A 23,898-nucleotide genomic window follows, 5' to 3' on the forward strand; every position below is an offset into this window, starting at 1 on the left:
GTGACCTCACACTGGATTCCGTGAGATTTAATTTTTTGCACCAACCTACCATGCGGTACCTTGTCAAAGGCCTTGCTAAAGTCCATGCAGACAACGTCGATTGCACTGCCCTCATCTACCTTCTTGGTTGCCCCTTCAAAAATCTCAATCAAATTGGTGAGACATGACTTTCCCCTGACAAAGCCATGCTGACTTTCCCTAATTAGCCCTTGCCTCTCTAAATGCCTGTAGACCCTGTCCCTCAGAATACCTTCTAACAACTTACCCACCACAGAAATAAGACTAACCGGTCTGTATTCCCAGGCTTATCCCTACAGCCCTTCTTAAACAAGGGCTCAACATTTGTTACCCTCCAATCTTCAGGCACCTCTCCTGTGGCTGTCGATGATTCAAATATCTCAACAAGGGGGCCAGTAATTTCCTCCCTAGTCTCCCACAACGTCCTGGGATACATTTCATCAGGTCCTGGAGATTTATCTCTCTTGATGTGATTTAATACGTCCAGCACCTCTTTCTCTGTAATATGTACACTCCTCAGGACATCACTTTTTATTTCCCCAACAATTTTCCTGACAGTAAATACTGATGAGAAATATTGATTTAGGATCTCTCCCATCCCTTATGGATCTGCACATTGATCACCTTGTTTATCCTTAAGAGGCCCTACCCTCTCCCTAGTCACCCTTTTACCCATTATGTATCTGTGAAAGCTCTTTGCATTTTCCTTTGCCGTATCTGCCAAGACAATCGCATGCCCCCTTTTGCCCTCCTGATTTCTCTCTTAACTCTACTTCTAGGGTTTGCACTGAGAGCTGAATTTGGTGCTTTTTGAGTGCTATAGTAAGAGTTTGGTGACCGAGGGAGTATAAGGCTTCATTTTTATCTAAAATGTAGTCTTTTATTTAGTTAATTAACTTAAAAGTTGCTGTTTGGTTTAGAAGAAGGTGAATTTTCAATCAGCTTTAAACAGGCTTCTACTTGTAGGCACTTGCAGCTGGAGCTTGTTAATTAGTTAATTGGATTAGGCCAGTTTTTCAGAGGCTAGATTCACAGTATAAAAGTGATCCCCTACAGTGCAGACTTTGTTTGCACTGAGTGCTGAATTTGGTGCATTTTGAGTGCGATAGTGAGAGTTTGGTAACCGAGGGAGTGCTGAATTTGGTGCATTTTGAGTGCTATAGTAAGAGTTTGGTGACCGAGGGAGTGCTGAATTTGGTGCATTTTGAGTGCTATAGTAAGAGTTTGGTGACCGAGGGAGTTAGGTGAGGAGGGAGTAAGGAGCTCCTTTCATTTTGTTTCCGACATTTCTGCAAAGAGTGAGAAGAGAGCCAGGAGTTTACAGAAAGTGTAGCTGACTGGGAGCAGAGTCGGAGGGCGGAGATCCAGTTGGTCCACAGGGCAGCTATATTCTGTCAGGTAAGAGGGGATGGAGGCTAGGCCAGTTGCATGCTCCTCCTGTAGGATGTGGGTGGTGAGGGATACCACCGGTGTCCCCGCTGACTATACCTGCGGGAACTGCACCCAAATTCAGCTCCTCAAAGACCGTGTTAGGGAACTGGAGCTGAAGATGGATGAACTGCGGATCATCCGGGAGGCAGAGGGGGTGATTGAGAAGAGTTACAGGGAGGTAACCACACCCAAGGTACAGGACAAGAGTAGCTGGGTTACAGTCCGGGGAAAGAAAACAAACAGGCAGACAGTGCAGGGATCCCTCGTGGCCGTTCCCCTTCAAAACAAGTATACCGTTTTGGATGCGGTTGGGGGGGGGGGGGGGGGGTGACCTACCGGGGGAAGGCCCTAGCGGCCAAGTCTCTGGCACTGAGTCTGGCTCTGGGGCTCAGAAGGGAAGGGGGGAGAATAGAAAAGCAATAGTTGTAGGAGATTCAATGGTTCGGGGAATAGATAGGAGATTCTGTGGTCGCGAGCGAGACTCCCGGAAGGTATGTTGCCTCCCGGGTGCCAGGGCCAGGGATGTCTCGGATCGTGTCTTCAGGATCCTTAAGGGGGAGGGGGAGTAGCCAGACGTCGTGGTGCACATTGGTACCAACGACGTAGGTAGGAAAAGGGGTGTGGAGGTAATAAATGAGTTTAGGGAGTTAGGCTGGAAGGAAAAAGCCAGGACAGACAGAGTTGTCATCTCTGGTTTTTGCCGGTGCCACGTGATAGCGAGGCTAGGAATAGGGAGAGAGTGCAGCTGAACACGTGGCTGCAGGAATGGTGTAGGAGGGAGGGCTTCAGGTATTTGGATAATTGGAGCACATTCTGGGGAAGGTGGGACCTGTACAAGCAGGACGGGTTGCATCTGAACAAGAGGGGCACCAATATCCTGGGAGGGAGATTTTCTAGTACTCTTCGGGAGGGTTTAAACTAATTTGGCAGGGGAATGGGAACCGGATTTGTAACCCAACAACTAAGGTAGCCGATATTCAGGACGCCAAAGCGTGTAATGAGGCAGTGGAGAAGGGAACACTGACAAAGGAGAGTACTTGCAGGCACGGAGATGGGTTGAAGTGTGTATACTTCAACGCAAGAAGCATCAGGAATAAGGTGGGTGAACTTAAGGCATAGATCGGTACTTGGGACTACGATGTGGTGGCCATCACGGAAACTTGGATAGAAGAGGGGCAGAAATGGTTGTTGGAGGTCCCTGGTTATAGATGTTTCAATAAGATTAGGGAGGGTGGTAAAAGAGGTGGGGGGGGGGGGTGGCATTGTTAATTAGAGATAGTATAACAGCTGCAGAAAGGCAGTTCGAGGAGTTTCACCCTATTGAGGTAGTATGGGTTGAAGTCAGAAATAGGAAAGGAGCAGTCACCTTGTTAGGAGTTTTCTATAGGCCCCCCAATAGTAGCAGAGATGTGGAGGAACAGATTGGGAAACAGATTTTGGAAAGGTGCAGAAGTCACAGGGTAGTAGTCATGGGTGACTTTAACTTCCCAAACATTGAGTGGAAACTCTTTAGATCAAATAGTTTGGATGGGGTGGTGTTTGTGCAGTGTGTCCAGGAAGCTTTTCTAACACAGTATGTAGATTGTCTGACCAGAGGAGGGGCAATATTGGATTTAGTACTTGGTAATGAACCAGGGCAAGTGATAGATTTGTTAGTGGGGGAGCATTTTGGAGATAGTGACCACAAGTCTGTGACTTTCACTTTAGTAATGGAGAGGGATATGTGCGTGCAACAGGGCAAGGTTTACAATTGGGGGAAGGGTAAATACGATGTTGTCAGACAAGAATTGAAGTGCATAAGTTGGGAACATCGGCTGTCAGGGAAGGACACAAGTCAAATGTGGAACTTGTTCAAGGAACAGGTACTACGTGTCCTTGATATGTATGTCCCTGTCAGGCAGGGAAGAGATGGTCGAGTGAGGGAACCATGGTTGACAAGAGAGGTTGAATGTCTTGTTAAGAGGAAAAAGGAGACTTATGTAAGGCTGAGGAAACAAGGTTCAGACAGGGCATTGGAGGGACACAAGATAGCCAGGAGGGAACTGAAGAAAGGGATTAGGAGAGCTAAGGGAGGGCATGAACAATCTTTGGCGGGTAGGATCAAGGAAAACCCCAAGGCCTTTTACACATATGTGAGAAATATGAGAATGACTAGAGCGAGGGTAGGTCCGATCAAGGACAGTAGCGGGAGATTGTGTATTGAGTCTGAAGAGATAGGAGAGGACTTGAATGAGTACGTTTCTTCTGTATTTACAAATGAGAAGGGCGATATTGTTGGAGAGGACAGTGTGAAACAGATTGGTAAGCTCGAGGAAATACTTGTTAGGAAGGAAGATGTGTTGGGCATTTTGAAAAACCTGAGGATAGACAAGTCCCCCGGGCCTGACGGGATATATCCAAGGATTCTATGGGAAGCAAGAGATGAAATTGCAGAGCCGTTGGCAATGATCTTTTCGTCCTCACTGTCAACAGGGGTGGTACCAGGGGATTGGAGAGTGGCGAATGTCGTGCCCCTGTTCAAAAAAGGGACTAGGGATAACCCTGGGAATTACAGGCCAGTTAGTCTTACTTCGGTGGTAGGCAAAGTAATGGAAAGGGTACTGAAGGATAGGATTTCTGAGCATCTGGAAAGACACTGCTTGATTAGGGATAGTCAGCACGGATTTGTGAGGGGTAGGTCTTGCCTTACAAGTCTTATTGAATTCTTTGAGGAGGTGACCAAGCATGTGGATGAAGGTAAAGCAGTGGATGTAGTGTACATGGATTTTAGTAAGGCATTTGATAAGGTTCCCCATGGTAGGCTTCTGCAGAAAGTAAGGAGGTATGGGATAGTGGGAAATTTGGCCAGTTGGATAACGAACTGGCTAACCGATAGAAGTCAGAGTGGTGGTGGATGGCAAATATTCAGCCTGGATCCCAGTTACCAGTGGCGTACCGCAGGGATCAGTTCTGGGTCCTCTGCTGTTTGTGATTTTCATTAATGACTTGGATGAGGGAGTTGAAGGGTGGGTCAGTAAATTTGCAGACGATACGAAGATTGGTGGAGTTGTGGATAGTGAGGAAGGCTGTTGTTGGCTGCAAGGGACATAGATAGGATGCAGAGCTGGGCTGAGAAGTGGCAGATGGAGTTTAACCCTGAAAAGTGTGATGTTGTCCATTTTGGAAGGACAAATATGAATGCGGAATACAGGGTTAACGGTAGAGTTCTTGGCAATGTGGAGGAGCAGAGAGATCTTGGGGTCTATGTTAATACATCTTTGAAAGTTGCCACTCAAGTGGATAGAGCTGTGAAGAAGGCCTATGGTGTGCTCGCGTTCATTAACAGAGGGATTGAATTTAAGAGCCGTGAGGTGATGATGCAGCTGTACAAAACTTTGGTAAGGCCACATTTGGAGTACTGTGTACAGTTCTGGTCACCTCATTTTAGGAAGGATGTGGAAGCTTTGGAAAAGGTGCAAAGAAGATTTACCAGGATGTTACCTGGAATGGAGAGTTGGTCTTACGAGGAAAGGTTGAGGGTGCGAGGCATTTTCTCATTAGAACGGAGAAGGATGAGGGGCGACTTGATAGAGGTTTATAAGATGATCAGGGGAATAGATAGAGTAGACAGAGACTTTTTCCCCAGGTGGAACAAACCATTACAAGGGGACATAAATTTAAGGTGAAAGGTGGAAGATATAGGAGGGATATCAGAGGTAGGTTCTTTACCCAGAGAGTAGTGGGGGCATGGAATGCACTGCCTGTGGAAGTAGTTGAGTCGGAAACATTAGGGACCTTCAAGCAGCTATTGGATAGGTACATGGATTACGGTCAAATGATATAGTGTAGATTTATTTGTTTTTAAGGACAGCACGGTAGCATTGTGGATAGCACAATTGCTTCACAGCTCCAGGGTCCCAGGTTCGATTCCGGCTTGGGTCACTGTCTGTGCGGAGTCTGCACGTCCTCCCCGTGTCTGCGTGGGTTTCCTCCGGGTGCTCCGGTTTCCTCCCACAGTCCAAAGATGTGCAGAGTAGGTGGATTGGCCATGATAAATTGCCCTTAGTGTCCAAAATTGCCCTTGGTGTTGGGTGGAGGTGTTGATTTTGGATAGGGTGCTCTTTCCAAGAGCCAGTGCATACTCGGGGGGCCGAATGGCCTCCTTCTGCACTGTAAATTCAAGGATAATCTATGATTAATCTAGGACAAAGGTTCGGCACAACATCGTGGGCCGAAGGGCCTGTTCTGTGCTGTATTTTCTATGTTCTATGTTCTACAAGCCCTCTGCTCTTTAAAAAGCGCGGGAGCTGCGAGTCGGAGCGGAGATTTAAAAAGCGCGGGAGCTGCGAGTCGGAGCGGAGATTTAAAAAGCACGGGAGCTGCGAGTCAGAGCGGAGATTTTAAAAGCGCGGGAGCTGCGAGTCGGAGCGGAGATTTAAAATGCGCGGGAGCTGCGAGTCGGAGCGGAGATTTAAAAAGCGCGGGAGCTGCGAGTCGAAGCGGAGATTTAAAAAGCGCGGGAGTTGCGAGTCAGAGCGGAGATTTAAAAAGTGCAGGAGCTGCGAGTCGGAGCGGAGATTTAAAAAGAGCGGGAGCTGCGAGTCGGAGCGGAGATTTAAAAAGCGCGGGAGCTGCGAGTCGGAGCGGAGATTTAAAAAGAGCGGGAGCTGTGAGTCGGAGCAGAGATTTAAAAAGCGCGGGAGCTGCGAGTCGGAGCAGAGATTTAAAAAGCGCGGGAGCTGCGAGTCGGAGCGCAGATTAAAAAAAGCGCGGGAGCTGCGAGTCAGAGCGGAGATTTAAAAAGCGCGGGAGCTGCGAGTCGGAGCGGAGATTTAAAAAGCACAGGAGCTGCGAGTCGGAGCGGAGATTTAAAAAGCGCGGAGCTGCGAGTCGGAGCGGAGATTTAAAAAGCGCGGGAGCTGCGAGTCGGAGCGGAGATTTAAAAAGCGCGGGATCTGCGAGTCGGAGCGGAGATTTAAAAAGAGCATGAGCTGCGAGTCGGAGAGGAGATTTAATAAGCGCGGGAGCTGGGAGTCGGAGCGGAGATTTAAAAAGAGTCAGAGCGGAGATTTAAAAAGCGCGGGAGCTGCGAGTCGGAGCGGAGATTTAAAAAGCGCGGGAGCTGCGAGTCGGAGCGGAGATTTAAAAAGCGCGGGAGCTGCGAGTCGGAGCGGAGATTTAAAAAGATCGCGGCCTAGTTTCAGGAGCCGTTCGGAGGAGGAGGAGCAGTCTCTGTCAGGGAGAGAACCTGAGAACATCTGAGACCCTCAGAAGGTAAGAAGGTAAGTAAGTGATTTTTACTCATTTTTACTTTTATTACCTTTTCAAATATTGTGTGTGTCGGGGGGGGGGGGAACTGAACTGACATCACAGAAAAGCTGTGACCTGAGTGGCTGGTTGGGAATCTACACTAAATTAAAAAAATTAAGCATTGGTAACTAATTAAACATAATTACTTAATTATAATTTAGAGGGGTATCTGAGCCAGAGATCGGAGAGTACTATATTTAGCTTTCACATTTATAGTAGAAATCTAGTGCTAGGAAACAGATAGTTAACAGTAACTTAAAATTTTTTTAAAAAAAAACTTTTTAATTTTAATTTACAAATTAATAGACGCAATGTCAGTTAGAGGGGTGCAGTGCTCTGGCTGTGAGATGTGGCAGGTCCGGGAGGCTTCCAGCGTCCCGGATGGCTTCATCTGCAGAAAGTGCACCCAACTGGAGCTCCTCACAGACCACATGGTTCGGTTGGAGCAGCAATTGGATGCACTTAGGAGCATGCAGGTGGTGGAAAGCATCATAGATAGCAGTGATATAAATGTGGTCACACCCAAGGTGCAGACAGAGAAATGGGTGACCACATGAAAGGGCAGGCAGTCAGTGCAGGAATCCCCTGTGGTTGTCCCCCTCTCGAACAGATATACCCCTTTGGATACTGTCGGGGGGGGGATAGCCTATCGGGGAAAACAGCAGCAGCCAGAGCAGTGGCACCACATTGAGATCCAAAAAGACGAGGTGTTGGGCGTCTTAAAAAATATTACGGTAGATAAGTCCCCAGAGCCTGATGGGATCTACCCCAGAATACTGAAGGAGGCTGGAGAGGAAATTGTTGAGGCCTTGACAGAAATCTTTGGATCCTCACTGTCTTCAGGTGATGTCCCGGAGGACTGGAGAATAGCCAATGTTGTTCCTCTGTTTAAGAAGGGTAGCAATGATAATCCCGGGAACTACAGGCCGGTGATCCTTAATTCAGTGGTAGGGAAATTACTGGAGAGAATTCTTCGAGACAGGATCTACTCCCATTTGGAAACAAATGGACGTATCAGTGAGAGGCAGCACGGTTTTGTGAAGGGGAGGTCGTGTCTCACTAACTTGATAGAGTTTTTCGAGGAGGTCACAAAGATGATTGATGCAGGTAGGGCAGTGGATGTTGTCTATATGGACTCCAGTAAGGCCTTTGACAAGGTCCCTCATGGTAGACTAGTACAAAAGGTGAAGTCACACGGGATCAGGGGTAAGCTGACAAGGTGGATACAGAACTGGCTAGGCCATAGAAGGCAGAGAGTAGCAATGGAAGGATGCTTTTCTAATTGGAGGGCTGTGACCAGTGGTGTTCCGCAGGGGTCAGTGCTGGGACCTTTGCTCTTTGTAGTATATATAAATGATTTGGACGACAATGTAACTGGTCTGATTAGTAAGTTTGCAGGCGACACAAAGGTTGGTGGAATTGCGGATAGCGATGAGGACTGTCTGAGGATACAGCAGGATTTAGATTGTTTGGAGACTTGGGCGGAGAGATGGCAGATGGAGTTTAATCCGGACAAATGTGAGGTAATGCATTTTGAAAGGTCTAATGCAGGTAGGGAATATACAGTAAATGGTAGAACCCTCAAGAGTATTGAAAGTCAGAGAGATCTAGGAGTCACTGAAAGGGGCAACACAGGTGGAGAAGGTAGTCAAGAAGGCATACGGCATGCTTGCCTTCATTGGCCGGGGCATTGAGTATAAGAATTGGCAAGTCATGTTGCAGCTGTATAGAAAATTAGTTAGGCCACACTTGGAGTATAGTGTTCAATTCTGGTCGCCACACTACCAGAAGGATGTGGAGGCTTTAGAGAGGGTGCAGAAGAGATTTACCAGAATGTTGCCTGGTATGGAGGGGATTAGCTATGAGGAGCGGTTGAATAAACTCGGTTTGTTCTCACTGGAACGAAGGAGGTTGATGGGCGACCTGATAGAGGTATACAAAATTATGAGGGGCATAGACAGAGTGGATAGTCAGAGGCTTTTCCCCAGGGTAGAGGGGTCAATTACTCGGGGGCATAGATTTAAGGTGCGTGGGGCATGGTTTAGAGTAGATGTACGAGGCACGTTTTTTACACACAGGGTAGTGGGTGCCTGGAACTCGCTACCGGTGGAGGCGGTGGAAGCAGGGACGATAGTGACATTTAAGGGGCATCTTGACAAATACATGAATAGGATGGGAATAGAGGGATACGGACCCAGGAAGTGTAGAAGATTGTATTTTAGTCGGGCAGCATGGTCGGCACGGGCTTGGAGGGCCGAAGGGCCTGTTCCTGTGCTGTACTTGTCTTTGTTAGAACATAGAACATAGAACGATACAGCGCTGTACAGGCCCTTCGGCCCACGATGTTGCACCGAAACAAAAGCCATCTAACCTGCACTATGCCATTATCATCCATATGCTTATCCAATAAACTTTTAAATGACCTCAATGTTGGTGAGTTCACTACTGTTGCAGGTAGGGCATTCCACGGCCTCACCACTCTTTGTGTAAAGAACCTACCTCTGACCTCTGTCCTATATCTATTACCCCTCAGTTTAAAGCCATGTCCCCTCGTGCCAGCCATTTCCATCCGCGGGAGAAGGCTCTCACTGTCCACCGTATCTGACCCCCTGATCATTTTGTATGCCTCTATTAAGTCTCCTCTTAACCTTCTTCTCTCCAACGAAAACAACCTCAAGTCCATCAGCCTTTCCTCATAAGATTTTCCCTCCATACCAGGCAACATCCTGGTAAATCTCCCCTGCACCCGCTCCAAAGCCTCCACGTCCTTCCTATAATGCGGTGACCAGAACTGTACGCAATACTCCAAATGCGGCCGTACCAGAGTTCTGTACAGCTGCAACATGACCTCCTGACTCCGGAACGCAATCCCTCTACCAATAAAGGCCAACACTCCATAGGCCTTCTTCACAACCCTATCAACCTGGGTGGCAACTTTCAGGGATCTATGTACATGGACACCTAGATCCCTCTGCTCATCCACACTTCCAAGAGCTTTACCATTAGCCAAATATTCCGCATTCCTGTTATTCCTTCCAAAGTGAATCACCTCTCACTTCTCTACATTAAACTCCATTTGCCACCTCTCAGCCCAGCTCTGCAGTTTATCTATGTCCCTCTGTAACCTGCTACATCCTTCCACACTGTCGACAACACCACCGACTTTAGTGTCGTCTGCAAATTTACTCACCAACCCTTCTGCGCCCTCCTCTAGGTCGTTGATAAAAATGACAAACAGCAACGGCCCCAGAACAGATCCTTGTGGTACGCCACTTGTAACTGAACTCCATTCTGAACATTTCCCATCAACCACCACCCTCTGTCTTCTTTCACCTAGCCAATTTCTGATCCACATCTCTAAATCACCCTCAATCCCCAGCCTCCGTATTTTCTGCAATAGCCTACCATGGGGAACCTTATCAAATGCTTTACTGAAATCCATATACACCACATCAACTGCTCTACCCTCGTCTACCTGTGCAGTCACCTTCTCGAAGAACTCGATAATGTTTGTGAGGCATGACCTACCCTTCACAAAGCCATGCTGACTATCTCTAATCATATTATTCCTATCTAGATGATTATAAATCTTGTCTCTTATAATCCCCTCCAAGACTTTACCCACTACAGACGTGAGGCTCACCGGTCTATAGTTGCCGGGGTTGTCTAAACTCCCCTTTTTTGAACAAAGGGACCACATTTGCTGTCCTCCAGTCCTCTGGCACTATTCCTGTAGCCAATGATGACATAAAAGCCAAAGGCCCAGCAATCTCTTTCCTGGCCTCGCAGAGAATCCTAGGATAAATCCCATCAGGCCCCGGGGATATATCTATTTTCAGCCTGTCCAGAATTGCCAACACCTCTTCCCTACGTACCTCAATGCCATCTATTCTAATAGCCTGGGTCTCAGCATTCTCCTCCACAACATTATCTTTTTCCTGAGTGAATACTGACGAAAAATATTCATTTAGTATCTCGCCTATCTTTTCAGACTCCACACACAACTTCCCATCGCTGTCCTTGACTGGCCCTACTCTTACCCTAGTCATTCGCTTATTCCTGACATACCTATAGAAAGCTTTTGGGTTTTCCTTGATCCTACCTGCCAAATACTTCTCATGTCCCCTCCTTGCTCGTCTTAGCTCTCTCTTTAGATCCTTCCTCGCTACCTTGTAACTATCCATCGCCCCAACTGGAACTTCACACCTCATCTTCACATAGGCCTCCTTCTTCCTCTTAACAAGAGATTCCACTTCTTTGGTAAACCACGGTTCCCTCGCTCTATGCCTTGCGCCCTCTGAATCCCTTGCCTGACCGGTACGTACTTATCAAGAACACGCAGTAGCTGTTCCTTGAACAAGCTGCACTTATCCAGTGTGCCCAACACTTGCAGCCTACTTCTCCAACCTACCCCCCCCAAGTCACGTCTAATGGCATCATAATCGCCCTTCCCCCCAGCTATAACTCTTGCCCTGCGGTGTATACTTATCCCTTTCCATCACTAACGTAAACGTCACCGAATTGTGGTCACTGTCCCCAAAGTGCTCTCCTACCTCCAAATCCAACACCTGGCCTGGTTCATTACCCAAAACCAAATCCAACGTGGCCTCGCCTCTTGTTGGCCTGTCAACATATTGTGTCAGGAAACCCTCCTGCACACACTGTACAAAAAACGACCCATCTAATGAACTCGAACTATATCTTTTCCAGACAATATTGTTCTTTGTTCTTTGTTCAAAGGATCCACTTGATCCCAGCTGCCTCTGCATGTCCTATGTCTCCTTCTTCCTTTTGACCATGACCTCAATATCCCGAGTCATCCAGGGTTCCCTCTTTCTACCAGCCTTACCCTTCACTCGAAGAGGAATGTGTTCACCCTGGACTCTGGTTAACACACTTTTGAAAGTCTCTCACTTACCAGCTGTCCCCTTGCCTGTAAAAAGACTACCCCGATCAACTTTCGAAAGTTCTGGCCTAATACCGAAATTGGCCTTGCCCCAATTTAGAATTGTAACTTTTGGGCCAGAACTATCATTCTCCATAGCTATCTTAAAACTAATGGAATTCTGGTCACTGGTCCCAAAGTGATCCCTCACGAACACATCCATCACCTGCCCTTCCTTATTCCCCAAAAGGAGGTTAGGTTTTGCCCCATCCCTGGTCGGGCCATCTACACATTGAATGAGGAATTCCTCCTGAATACACTCGACAAATTTCTCTGCATCCAAACCCCCAGTGCTATGTCTGTCCCAGTTAATGTTGGGAAAGTTAAAGTCCCCAACAATTACCACCCTATTTTTCCGGCAGCTGTCTGTAATCTCTTTACATATTTGCTCCTCAATATCCCGCCGACTATTTGGGGGCCTATAGTACAGTCCTATCAAAGTTATCTCACCCTTCTTATTTTTCAGTTCTCCCCATATAGACTCAGTGAGCGAACCCTCGGATATATCCCCACGGATATACTTCCGTGATACTGTCCCGAATCAAAAACACAACTCCCCCTCCTCTCTTACCTCCTGGTCTACATTTCCTATAGCATCTGTACCCCGGAACATTCAGCTGCCAGTCCTGCCCCTCTGTTATAACCTGCCTACTTACCATTGGCTGGGGACTAATGACTATCCCACAATCCTGTGGGAGTATGAGCTTCCCCAATGAGGGGGGCGGAGAAACCATTAGTAAACTCCTAGTATAAATAAAGCTGGCCAGTTCAAGAACCGGGAGGAAGGAGTATGTAGCAAGGGAAGTTACTGCTACTGTTATGTATATATGTTATTACTTTGTATCCTTAAACTCGTGCTGGATTCTTCGTGGCCCTCACAAAACTGGCGACGAAGGTAAAAGTGAATAGCTGTCTACACTGCTGAAGCCACCTCCCTGGATTTTTGTTGGATACAGGTTGGAAGTTTTTTTCTATTATACCATGTCTCTGTACGGACGTTTGGATGTTTTTGATGCTGCGCTGGAAAGCTGGAACCAGTACGCACAACGGATGCATTACTATTTCCGGGCAAACAATATCACCGACAACGAGCGCCAGGTGGTCATATTGCTCACCGCCTGCGGCCCGCATACGTTTGGGGTGATTAGGAGCCTTACGTACCCAGCTGCGCCGGACACCAAAACGTTTGATGAACTTGTGAATATAGTGGGGCAACATTTTAACCCAACCCCATCCACGATAGTCCAGCGTTACCGGTTTAATACCGCTGAGAGGACCCCAGGAGAATCCCTTGCCGATTTTCTATCCAGGCTATGCAGGATTGCGGAGTACTGTGACTATGGTGAGACCTTGTCAGAAATGTTACGCGACCGTTTGGTTTGCGGTATTAACAATGCGGCCACCCAGAGAAAGTTGTTAGCGGAGCCAACATTGACTTTTCAACAGGCCATTCAAATAGTATTGTCCCGAGAGAGCGCAGAACGAGGAGTACAGGAGCTACAGGGAATGGAAGTGCATGCCTTGGGGCGGAGGACGACTGCCTGCAGCTGCATTGTGTGTCAGCTCCCCGTGTGGCCCCCATTAAGGTGACAGTACGGGTCAATGGTCACCCGCTTGAGATGGAGTTGGACACTGGCGCAGCGGTCTCCGTGATCGCCCAGAGGACATTCGACCGCATCAAGCAGGGTATACAGACCCTTACATTAACCGACTCACAGGCCAGGTTGGCCACCTACACGGGGGAACCACTGGACATTGCAGGAACTACAATGACCCCTGTTGTCTATGGACGCCAGGAGGGGCGTTTCCCGCTTATTGTGGTGCGCGGCCATGGGCCCAGCCTGTTGGGTCGGGACTGGTTGCGCCATTTGCGGTTGCAGCGGCAGCACATCCTCCAAACAGTTTCTGAAGGGTTGACTGCGGTGCTAGGACGATACCCAGGTGTATTCCAGCCTGGTTTGGGGAAAATAAAAGGGGCCGTAGCCCGTATCCAAGTCGAACCAGGAGCCACGGCGCGCTATTTCTGGGCGCGCCCAGTGCCTTACGCCTTGCTCGAGAAGGTAGAAGGGGAGCTCACTCGTTTGGAGAGTTTGGGTATTATCAGGCCCGTCCGTTTTGCTGACTGGGCAGCACCAATTGTACCTGTAATGAAGCCAGATGCCACAGTTCGCTTGTGTGGCGACTATAAACTTACAGTGAATACAGTTTCCCGACTCGACCGATAGCCAATGCCTCGCATAGAGGATCTCTACGCGAAACATGCAGGTGGACTCTCGTTCACAAAATTAGATATGAGTCACGCCTACCTGCAGTTGGAGCTGGACCCTGCCTCCCGACCATATGTAACGATTAATACACACCGGGGCCTGTATGAATATACACGGTTTTGGAGTATCCTCTGCCTGCGCAATTTTTCAACGTGTTATGGAGGGCATTTTGAGAGGTTTACCACGTGTGGCTGTCTACCTAGATGACGTTTTGATTACAGGGACGTCGGAGCAGGAACATTTGGAAAATCTGGAGGCTGTCCTTAGACGCCTTTCGGAGGCAAGAGTCCGTTTACGTTGCATAAAGTGCGTATTTCGGGCAAAGGAAGTAGTCTACTTAGGTTATCGGGTGGACCGCGAAGGTCTGCACCCCGTCGCAGAGAAGGTGCGTGCAATTCAACAGGCCCCCGCCCCAACTGACACTTCGCATCTTCGTTCTTTTCTCGGTCTCGTAAACTATTACGGGAAGTTCCTCCCCAATCTGGCAACTACGCTGGCCCCCTTACACCTGCTGCTAAAGAAAAATCACACCTGGGTTTGGGGTCAGCCGCAAGAAACCGATTTCCGGCGGGTAAAGCAACAATTGTCGTCTGGGTTACTGACCCACTATGATCCTGGAAAGCCTTTGCTCATCACATGTGATGCATCCCCGTATGGTATTGGGGCCGTCCTGTCCCACAAGATGGAGAACGGGGCCGAACGACCGATAGCTTTAGCCTCCCGCACATTGACTGCAGCGGAGAAAAAGTACGCGCAGATCGAGAAGGAGGGCCTGGCAGTGGTTTTTGCGGTGAAACACTTCCACCAGTACGTGTACGGCCGCCATTTCACTATCGTGACTGATCATAAGCCTCTTCTGGGACTTTTCAGAGAGGATAAGCCAATACCGCCCATTGCTTCTGCACGGATCCAGCGCTGGGCTTTGTTGCTTGCTGCATACGAGTATTCTCTGGAGCACAAACCAGGTACGCAGATAGCAAATGCCGACGCACTGAGCCGATTGCCTTTATCGACCGGCCCCATGTCGACCCCCACGACCGGTGAGGTGGTTGCAACCCTAAATTTTATGGACACCTTGCCTGTCACGGCATCACAGATCCGTGAGTGGACCCAGACGGAGCCAGTCCTGTCAAAGGTTCGGCACATAGTCCTGTATGGTGGGCAGCATAGACAGCTCCCAGGCGAGTTGCAGGCATTTTCCTCAAAGCTGTCAGAATTCAGCGTGGAAGACGGCATCCTCTTGTGGGGGACGCGTGTGATTGTCCCGGAAAAAGGCCAGGAGCTGATACTAACAGACTTGCACAATGGGCATCCAGGCGTGACCAAACTGAAAATGTTGGCCCGGAGTTATGTCTGGTGGCCAGGCCTCGACACCGACATTCAGAAGGTGGCCCAAAACTGCTCCATTTGCCAGGAGCATCAGAAGCTTCCGCCGGCCGTGCCCCTACATAACTGGGAATGGCCAGGGCGGCCTTGGGCACGCTTGCATGCAGATTTCGCAGGCCCTTTTCAAGGATCCATGTTCCTTCTACTAATTGACGCCCAGTCTAAATGGCTGGAGGTGCATAAGATGCAGGGACAACGTCCTGCGCAACAATTGAAAAGATGCATTTATCGTTTAGTACGCATGGCCTCCCCGAGGTGCTGGTCATGGATAACGGCACTCCATTCACGAGTGAGGAGTTTGCGAGGTTCACGAAGATGAACGGCATCCGCCATATCCGCACTGCCCCTTACCACCCGGCTTCAAATGGGTTGGCAGAGCGCGCAGTGCAGACATTCAAAAGAGGCCTAAAGAAGCAGTCTTCCGGATCAATGGACACGAGACTGGCTCGCTTTTTGTTTACGTACAGGACCACCCCCCATGCAGTGACTGGGGTAGCTCCCGCAGAACTCCTAATGGGCCGGAGACTTCGCACCCGCCTCAGTATGGTTTTCCCGGACATTGGCGCAAAAGTACGCCGCACACAAGAACGGCAGGGACAGGGATTTTCTCGGCATCGGCCGATTCGGCAGTTTGCGCCCGGTGACCCAGTGTTCGTTCGGAATTTTGCTAGTGGTGCCCAATGGGTTCCTGGTGTAATCTTTCGCCAAACGGGCCCTATATCTTACCAGGTGCAAGCCCAGGGTCGTCTCCAGCGAAAACATGTAGACCATAGAACATAGAACATAGAACAATACAGCGCAGTACAGGCCCTTCGGCCCACGATGTTGCACCGAAACAAAAGCCATCTAACCTACACTATGCCATTATCATCCATATGTTTATCCAATAAACTTTTAAATGCCCTCAATGTTGGCGAGTTCACTACTGTAGCAGGTAGGGCATTCCACGGCCTCACTACTCTTTGCGTAAAGAACCTACCTCTGACCTCTGTCCTTTATCTATTACCCCTCAGTTTAAAGCTATGTCCCCTCGTGCCAGCCATTTCCATCCACGGGAGAAGGCTCTCACTGTCCACCCTATCCAACCCCCTGATCATTTTGTATGCCTCTATTAAGTCTCCTCTTAACCTTCTTCTCTCCAACGAAAACAACCTCAAGTCCATCAGCCTTTCCTCATAAGATTTTCCCTCCATACCAGGCAACATCCTGGTAAATCTCCTCTGCACCCGCTCCAAAGCCTCCACGTCCTTCCGATAATGCGGTGACCAGAACTGTACGCAATACTCCAAATGCGGCCGTACCAGAGTTCTGTACAGCTGCAACATGACCTCCCGACTCCGGAACTCAATCCCTCTACCAATAAAGGCCAACACTCCATAGGCCTTCTTCACAACCCTATCAACCTGGGTGGCAACTTTCAGGGATCTATGTACATGGAGTCCTAGATCCCTCTGCTCATCCACACTTTCAAGAACTTTACCATGAGCCAAATATTCCGCATTCCTGTTATTCCTTCCAAAGTGAATCACCTCACACTTCTCTACATTAAACTCCATTTGCCACCTCTCAGCCCAGCTCTGCAGCTTATCTATATCCCTCTGTGACCTGCTACATCCTTCCACACTATCGACAACACCACCGAATTTAGTATCGTCTGCAAATTTACTCACCCACCCTTCTGCGCCTTCCTCTAGGTCATTGATAAAAATGACAAACAGCAACGGCCCCAGAACAGATCCTTGTGGTACTCCACTTGTGACTGTACTCCATTCTGAACATTTCCCATCAACCACCACCCTCTGTCTTCTTTCAGCTAGCCAATTTATGATCCACATCTCTAAATCACCCTCAATCCCCAGCCTCCGTATTCTCTGCAATAGCCTACCGTGGGGAACCTTATCAAACGCTTTGCTGAAATCCATATACACCACATCAACTGCTCTACCCTCAAATGCGACCATGTTCGGTCCAGAAGACTATCCCCTCAAAAGATTCCCCGCCCCCGGAGCTCATTTCTACAAATGCTGACATGACGGAGACAGCAGACTCTGACTCCGAAATGGAGACACAGGATACATCAGAGGGGGAATCCTCGGGTCCACGGGCCGTGGATGTACAACCATTGCGCCGTTCATCACGGAAGCGCCGGTCTCCGTCTCGTTACACGCCGCCTGATCCAGCGCCGCGTGCAAATGGTGTCCGGCCTGCGGCCAAACGAGTCCGACGCCCTCCTTCGCCAGGATCTTCGGTGGATTCCTTGGACTTTGCGGGGGAGGGATGTTATAACCTGCCTACTTACCATTGGCTGGGGACTAATGACTATCCCACAATCCTGTGGGAGTCTGAGCTTCCCCAATTTGGGGGGCGGAGAAACCACTAGTAAACTCCTAGTATAAATAAAGCTGGCCAGTTCAGGAACCGGGAGGAAGGAGTATGTAGCAAGGGAAGTTACTGCTACTGTTCTGTATATATGTTATTGTAAATAAATGTTATTACTTTGTATCCTTAAACTTGTGCTGGATTCTTCGTGGCCCTCGCAAAACCCTCCTTTAGCCATGTTTCGGTAATAGCTATAATATCCCAGTCCCATGTACCCATGCCCTGAGTTCATCTGCCTTGCCCGTTAGGCCTCTTGCATTGAAATAAACGCAGTTCAATCTGTTTCTCTGCCTTCCACTTTTCTGCCTTTTGTTTCTATCCCCTCTTTACTACCCTCCGACTTCCTGCATTGGTTCCCATCCCCCTGCCACATTAGTTTAAACCCTCCCCAACAGCATTGGGAAATAACCCCCCGAGGACATTGGTTCCAGTCCTGCCCAGGTGTAGACCATCCAATTTTTAATGGTCCCACCTCTCCCAGAACCAGTTCCAATCTCCCAAAAAATCTGAATCCCTCCCTCCTGCACCATCTGCATGGTCCACAGCAGGCACTATCTCCCTGGCCTTGTATTCATCCCGGAGCATCTCTACAACAAGGATTCCTACATCAGACTCCTATTTATTGACGACAGCCCCGCCTTCAAAACCATAATCCCAGCCAAGCTCATATCAAAACTCCAAAACCTTAGACTTGGTTCCTCCCTCTGCAACTGGGTCCTCAACTTACTGACCCATAGACCACAATCAGTAAGGATAAACAACAACACCTCCTCCACAATAGTCCTCAATATCAGGGCCCCGCAAGGCTGCGTACTTCGTCCCCTACTATACCCCCCATACACACACGACTGCGTGGCAAAATTTGGTTCCAACTCCATCGACAAGTTTATTGATGACACGGCCATAGTGGGCTGGATCTTGAATAACGACGAGTCAGAATACAGGAGGGAGATTGAGATCCTACAAGCATGGTGCAATAACAACAATCTCCCCCTCAACGTCAGCAAAACTGAGGAGCTGGTCATTGACTTCAGGAAGCAAAGTACTGTACACACCCCTGTCAGCATCAATGGGGCCGAGGTGAAGATGGTTAGCAGTTTCAAATTCCTAGGGGTGCACGTCTCCAAAAATCTGTCCTGGTCCACCCACGTCGACGCTACCACCAAGAAAGCACAACAGCGCCTATACTTCCTCAGGAAACTAAGGAAATTCGGCATGTCCACATTAACTCTTGCCAACTTTTACAGATGCACCATAGAAAGCATCCTATCGGGCTGCATCACAGCCTGGTATGGCAACTGCTCGGCCCAGGACCGCAAGAAACTTCAGAGAGTCGTGAACACCGCCCAGTCCATCACACAAACCTGCCTCCCATCCATTGACTCCATCTACACCTCCCGCTGCCTGGGGAAAGTGGGCAGCATAATCAAAGATCCCTCCCACCTGGCTTCCTCACTCTTCCAACTTCTTCCATCGGGCAGGAGATACAGAAGTCTGAGAACATGCACGAACAGACTCAAAACAGCTTCTTCCCCACTGTCACCAGACTCCTAAATGACCCTCTTATGGACAGACCTCATTAACACTACACCCTGTATGCTTCACCCGATGCCAGTGTCTATGTATTTACATTGTGTATTTATCGTATGTCCTATGTTTCTAGGTGTATGGAACGATCTGCCTGGACTGTACACAGAACAATTTTCACTGTACCTCAGTACACGTGACAATAACTAAAATTCAAATTCAATCCTCGCACAGAGTATAGACCCGGGACAGTCCCAGTACAGGATAGAGTATAGACACGGGACAGTCCCAGTACAGGATAGAGTATAGACACGGGATAGTCCCTGTACAGGATAGAGTATAGACACTGGACAGTCCCAGTACAGGATAGAGTATAGACACGGGACAGTCCCAGTACAGGATAGAGTATAGACACGGGACACTCCCAGTACAGGATAGAGTATAGACACGGGACACTCCCAGTACAGGATAGAGTATAGACACGGGATAGTCCCTGTACAGGATAGAGTATAGACACGGGACAGTCCCAGTACAGGATAGAGTATAGACACGGGACAGTCCCAGCACAGGGTAGAGCATAGACACGGGACAGTCCCAGTACAGGATAGAGTATAGACACGGGACAGTCCCAGTACAGGGTAGAGTATAGACACGGGACAGTCCCAGTACAGGGTAGAGTATAGACACGGGACTGTCCCAGTACAGGGTAGAGTATAGACACGGGACAGTCCCAGTACAGGATAGAGTATAGACATGGGACAGTCCCAGTACAGGATAGAGTATAGACACGGGACAGTCCCAGTACAGGATCGAGTATAGACACGGGACAGTCCCAGTGCCAGATAGAGTATAGACATGGGACTGTCCCAGTACAGGATAGAGTATAGACACGGGACAGTCCCAGTACAGGGTAGAGCATAGACAAGGGACAGTCCCAGTACAGAATAGAGTATAGACACGGGACAGTCCCAGTACAGGATAGAGTATAGACACGGGACAGTCCCAGTGCCGGATAGAGTATAGACATGGGACAGTCCCAGTGCCGGATAGAGTATAGACATGGGACAGTCCCAGTACAGGATAGAATATAGACACGGGACAGTCCCAGTAGATGTGGCGTCCAGGAAATATGCAACCCTCACAATCCCCTGTGGGTATTATGAAGCCACCAGGCTTCCATTTGGAGTACGATCCACCTGCACGAACATCAGGCGGTTATGGAGAGCATCCTTCAAGGGCTCCCGAGGGGGGCTGTCTACCTGGATGACGGATGGATTACAGGAGCCTCCGAGAAGGAACACCTGGACAATTTAGAGGAAGTCCTCCGCCCTTTCTGGGAGGTAGGTTTCCGCCTGAAAAGGGGCAAGTGCGTCTTCCAGGCGGGAGAGGTGATCTTGGCGATTGGGTTGACAAGGACGGTTTGCACCTGGTGGAAGAGAAGGTTCAAGCTATCGAGCAGGCCCCAACACCAGAAAATACACCAGAGCTAAGGCTCATTAATTATTCTGGAAAGACCATTCCAAATCTGGCAACTACTGGCATCGTTATATGCACTCTTACCAAAACACCAGAAATGGGCATGGAAGGCGGCACAAGAGGAGGCATTTGGCAAAATAAAACGCCAACTATTATTCTCTAAGCTACTAACACACCACGACCCATCTGAACCTCATCATCACGTCCGATCCCTCCCCATATGGCATTGGGCCTGTGTTGGCCCTTCGCTGGGATGACAGAGTGTAGATAGTGTATAGACACTGAACAATCCCAGTACAGGATAGAGCAGCCTACACTTCAAGAACCTTGGCTGAAGCAGAGTGCCGGTGGTCTCAGATTGAAACGGAGGGACTGGCTGTGATTGTCATGGTTAAAAATATGTCATCAGTACGTCTTTGGACGGCACTTTGCAATCATCATGGACCACAAGCCCTTATTCAGCCTTTCCACAGCAGACAAAGTGATATCACCGATATAGCGTGGGCTGGATTCTCCGCCCCGCCACGTCACATTGCTGCCTCGCCCCGCCGGCGGGATTTCCGTTACTCCGGCCGGTCAATGGGGTTTCCCATTGTGGAGCAGCCCCACGCCATCGGGAAACCCCCGGAGCACCGGCAAAACGGAGCATCCCGCCGGCGGAGAATCCCGCCCATAATGTATATATGATGCTACGAGGAGAGATTGGAGAGGTTGGGGTTATTTTCCTTGAAACAAAGAAGGCTGAGGGGTGACTTAATTGAGGTGTAAAAAATTATGAGGGGAAGACAGTGGACAGGATGAAATTGTTTCCCTTGGCGGAGAATTCTAGAACCAGGGACATAGATTCAGGATAAGTGGCAGAAGGTGCAGAGGGCACAGAGGGTAGTGGGAGTTTGGAATTCGCTGCCCGAGTTGGTGGTGGAGGCAGAGACCCTAAACTCTTTTAAAAAGTACCTGGATCGCCACCTTATGCTGTGAGCTGCAGGGCTGTGGACCGGGAGCAGGAAGGCGGGATCAAAAAGGACACCTGGGAGTCCTCGGGCTGACACGGACAAGATGGGCTGAATGGCCTCCTTCTGTGCAGTAACTTTTCTATGATTCTATTCTATAGCTTGGTGTTAGAGACATCATTCTCCTGTGGAGAGCCCCAGTATTCTGAGGCAAAGCAGAAAAACCATTCTACACATTGGACATCCGGGGGTGTTCAAAATGAAGATGTTTGCCAGGAGAAAGTGTGGTGGCCAGTGCTCGATGGTGGTATCGGGAGGTTGGTGTGCCGCCTGCCGGAAGCATCAAAAACTCCCCCCGTCAGCCTCGCTCCAGCCCGGGAATGGCTGGGGTGGCCCTAGGTGCGGTTACACGCCAACTTCACTGGGTTCTTCCTGGGGTCAGTGTTTCAACTACTAATTGACGGCCACTCGAAATGGATCATGTCCACCACTTCGCAGACCATCATAGAGAAGCTATAGCAATCATTCAGAGTCCATGGCATCTGGGAGGTGCTCGCCACCTCCACTCGCGACGAATTCTTGAGAATGGAGTTATCACATTCGGACCGCCACAAACCATCCCTTTTCAAACGGTCCAGTTGAGCGGTGTGGTGGTATGTATTAGGGGTAGTACGGTACCCAGTGATGCCGAGAGGCTATTGGTGGGCAGACACTGGGTCCTGATTGGATCTGCTGCCTGCTGGCTCCACCCAGTAAGGCGGAGTATAAGAACCCGGGTTCTCCCAGCAGCCACATTCTGTAACCGAGCTGCTGGGGAACAAGTCTGCGTAATAAAGCCTTTGATTGACTTCATCTCTTCTCGCCTCGTGAGTGATTGATTGTGCTACAAGCCGGCATTAGAAAGAGGGGCATAAAGCAACAAGGCACAGGGTCACTTGAGACGAAACTGGCACGCTTTTGTCCAACTATCGGACCACGCCACACATGACAACCGGGGTAGCACCGGCAGAACTATTGATGGACCGACGGCTGCAAACCCGTCTAAGCTCAGCGTTTCCCAGCCTTGGCGGGAAGGTGGAGAACAAGCAAGGTCTCCAGAAGAGACCTCATGACCACCACGAGCAGGACAGAGGGTTCAACGTCCGGAATTGTGAGGACGGCACCCAGTGGATTCTGGGGTCCATTGTGAAGAAGACATGACCTGCCTCTTCCACACAGAGGGTTGTACACAAACGCGTGGCCCAAGTCAAAGGCAGCGAGCCCAGCCCCGCCAGATGAATTTGGCCCTTGTCTCTCTTGCCCACCATCCATGATCCAGGGGGCAATGCTCCCCAAGGGCCTGGACACAGGTCCACACGAGATGGAACACTCTGCATCAGCTGTGGACACGGAACCCTCCAGGGAGGGAGCGCTGACGGGATCTCCCCGACAATCGGCACGGAAGTGACGCTCCCCGATGTGTTAGACACCCCTGACCCGGCCCTACAGCCACTGGAACGGCGGCCAACAGGCAAAGCTGTGAGGGAGATCTCCGACGCCTCCAACAACAGAGGGACCTGGGGGGGGGTCCCCCCCCCGCTGGGTCACTGTCTGTGGGAGTCTGCACGTTCTCCCAGTGTCTGCGTGGGTTTCCTCCGGCTGCTCCGGTTTCCTACCACAGTCCAAAGATGTGCAGGTTAGGTGGATTGGCCATGCTAACCTAAGTGTCCAAAAAAAGATTAGGTGTGGTTACTGGGTTACGGGTGGAGGTGTGGGCTTAAGTAGGTGCTCTTTCCAAGGGCCGTTGCAGACTCGATGGGCTGAATGGCCTCCTTCTGCACTGTAAATTCTATGATTCTTTATGAACAGCAGCTCCACTTCCTAAAGATTCCTTTGCCTCAGAGATTGTCATTTTCAGATTGTGTCTGGGTGAAGAGGTTGGGGTTGTTGTCCGACGTTCGCAGTGCTGGAACCACTTGCTGTAAAACTCCTTCGATTGAACAGACCATCTTTGTGCTGGCTTTTTCAACTCAATCTTCCGGGCCCATTCAAAGCTAAAAGAGGCAGGGAGACAGCAAACAAACGGCATCTGAAAGGCAGCTGCTCGCTCTATTGTCATTGACGCTGGGAGTGCGGAGGCTGGTCAATAGCCCGTACTGTGTGCTGTGTGGTACTTACTGCTTACTTAGTGAATGGACTGTGTCCTCACATTGAGGACGAGGCAGAGTGAACGTCTCTGAACATCAGTTGT

The 23,898-nt window shown here is 49.5% G+C and overlaps 1 protein-coding gene across 3 annotated transcripts in view; it reads left to right on the plus strand.

Moving 5' to 3' along the window:
- LOC140403691 (tolloid-like protein 2) overlaps positions 1-23,898 on the plus strand; it is a 726,814-nt gene that overhangs the window by 461,915 nt on the left and 241,001 nt on the right. Inside the window, exon 1 of one of the 3 annotated variants that reach the window (XM_072491870.1) lies at positions 20,251-20,582. The exons of the other annotated variants lie outside the window; for them this stretch is intronic. Within the exon in view, the coding sequence (XP_072347971.1) occupies positions 20,513-20,582 (70 nt within the window). The 5' untranslated portion in view covers positions 20,251-20,512. Of the gene's footprint in view, positions 1-20,250; positions 20,583-23,898 lie in introns of those variants that run through there. 3 annotated transcript variants of the gene reach the window in all.

This window comes from Scyliorhinus torazame, chromosome 28, assembly GCF_047496885.1.
Source record: "Scyliorhinus torazame isolate Kashiwa2021f chromosome 28, sScyTor2.1, whole genome shotgun sequence".
NCBI classification, from domain to species: Eukaryota; Metazoa; Chordata; class Chondrichthyes; order Carcharhiniformes; family Scyliorhinidae; genus Scyliorhinus; species Scyliorhinus torazame.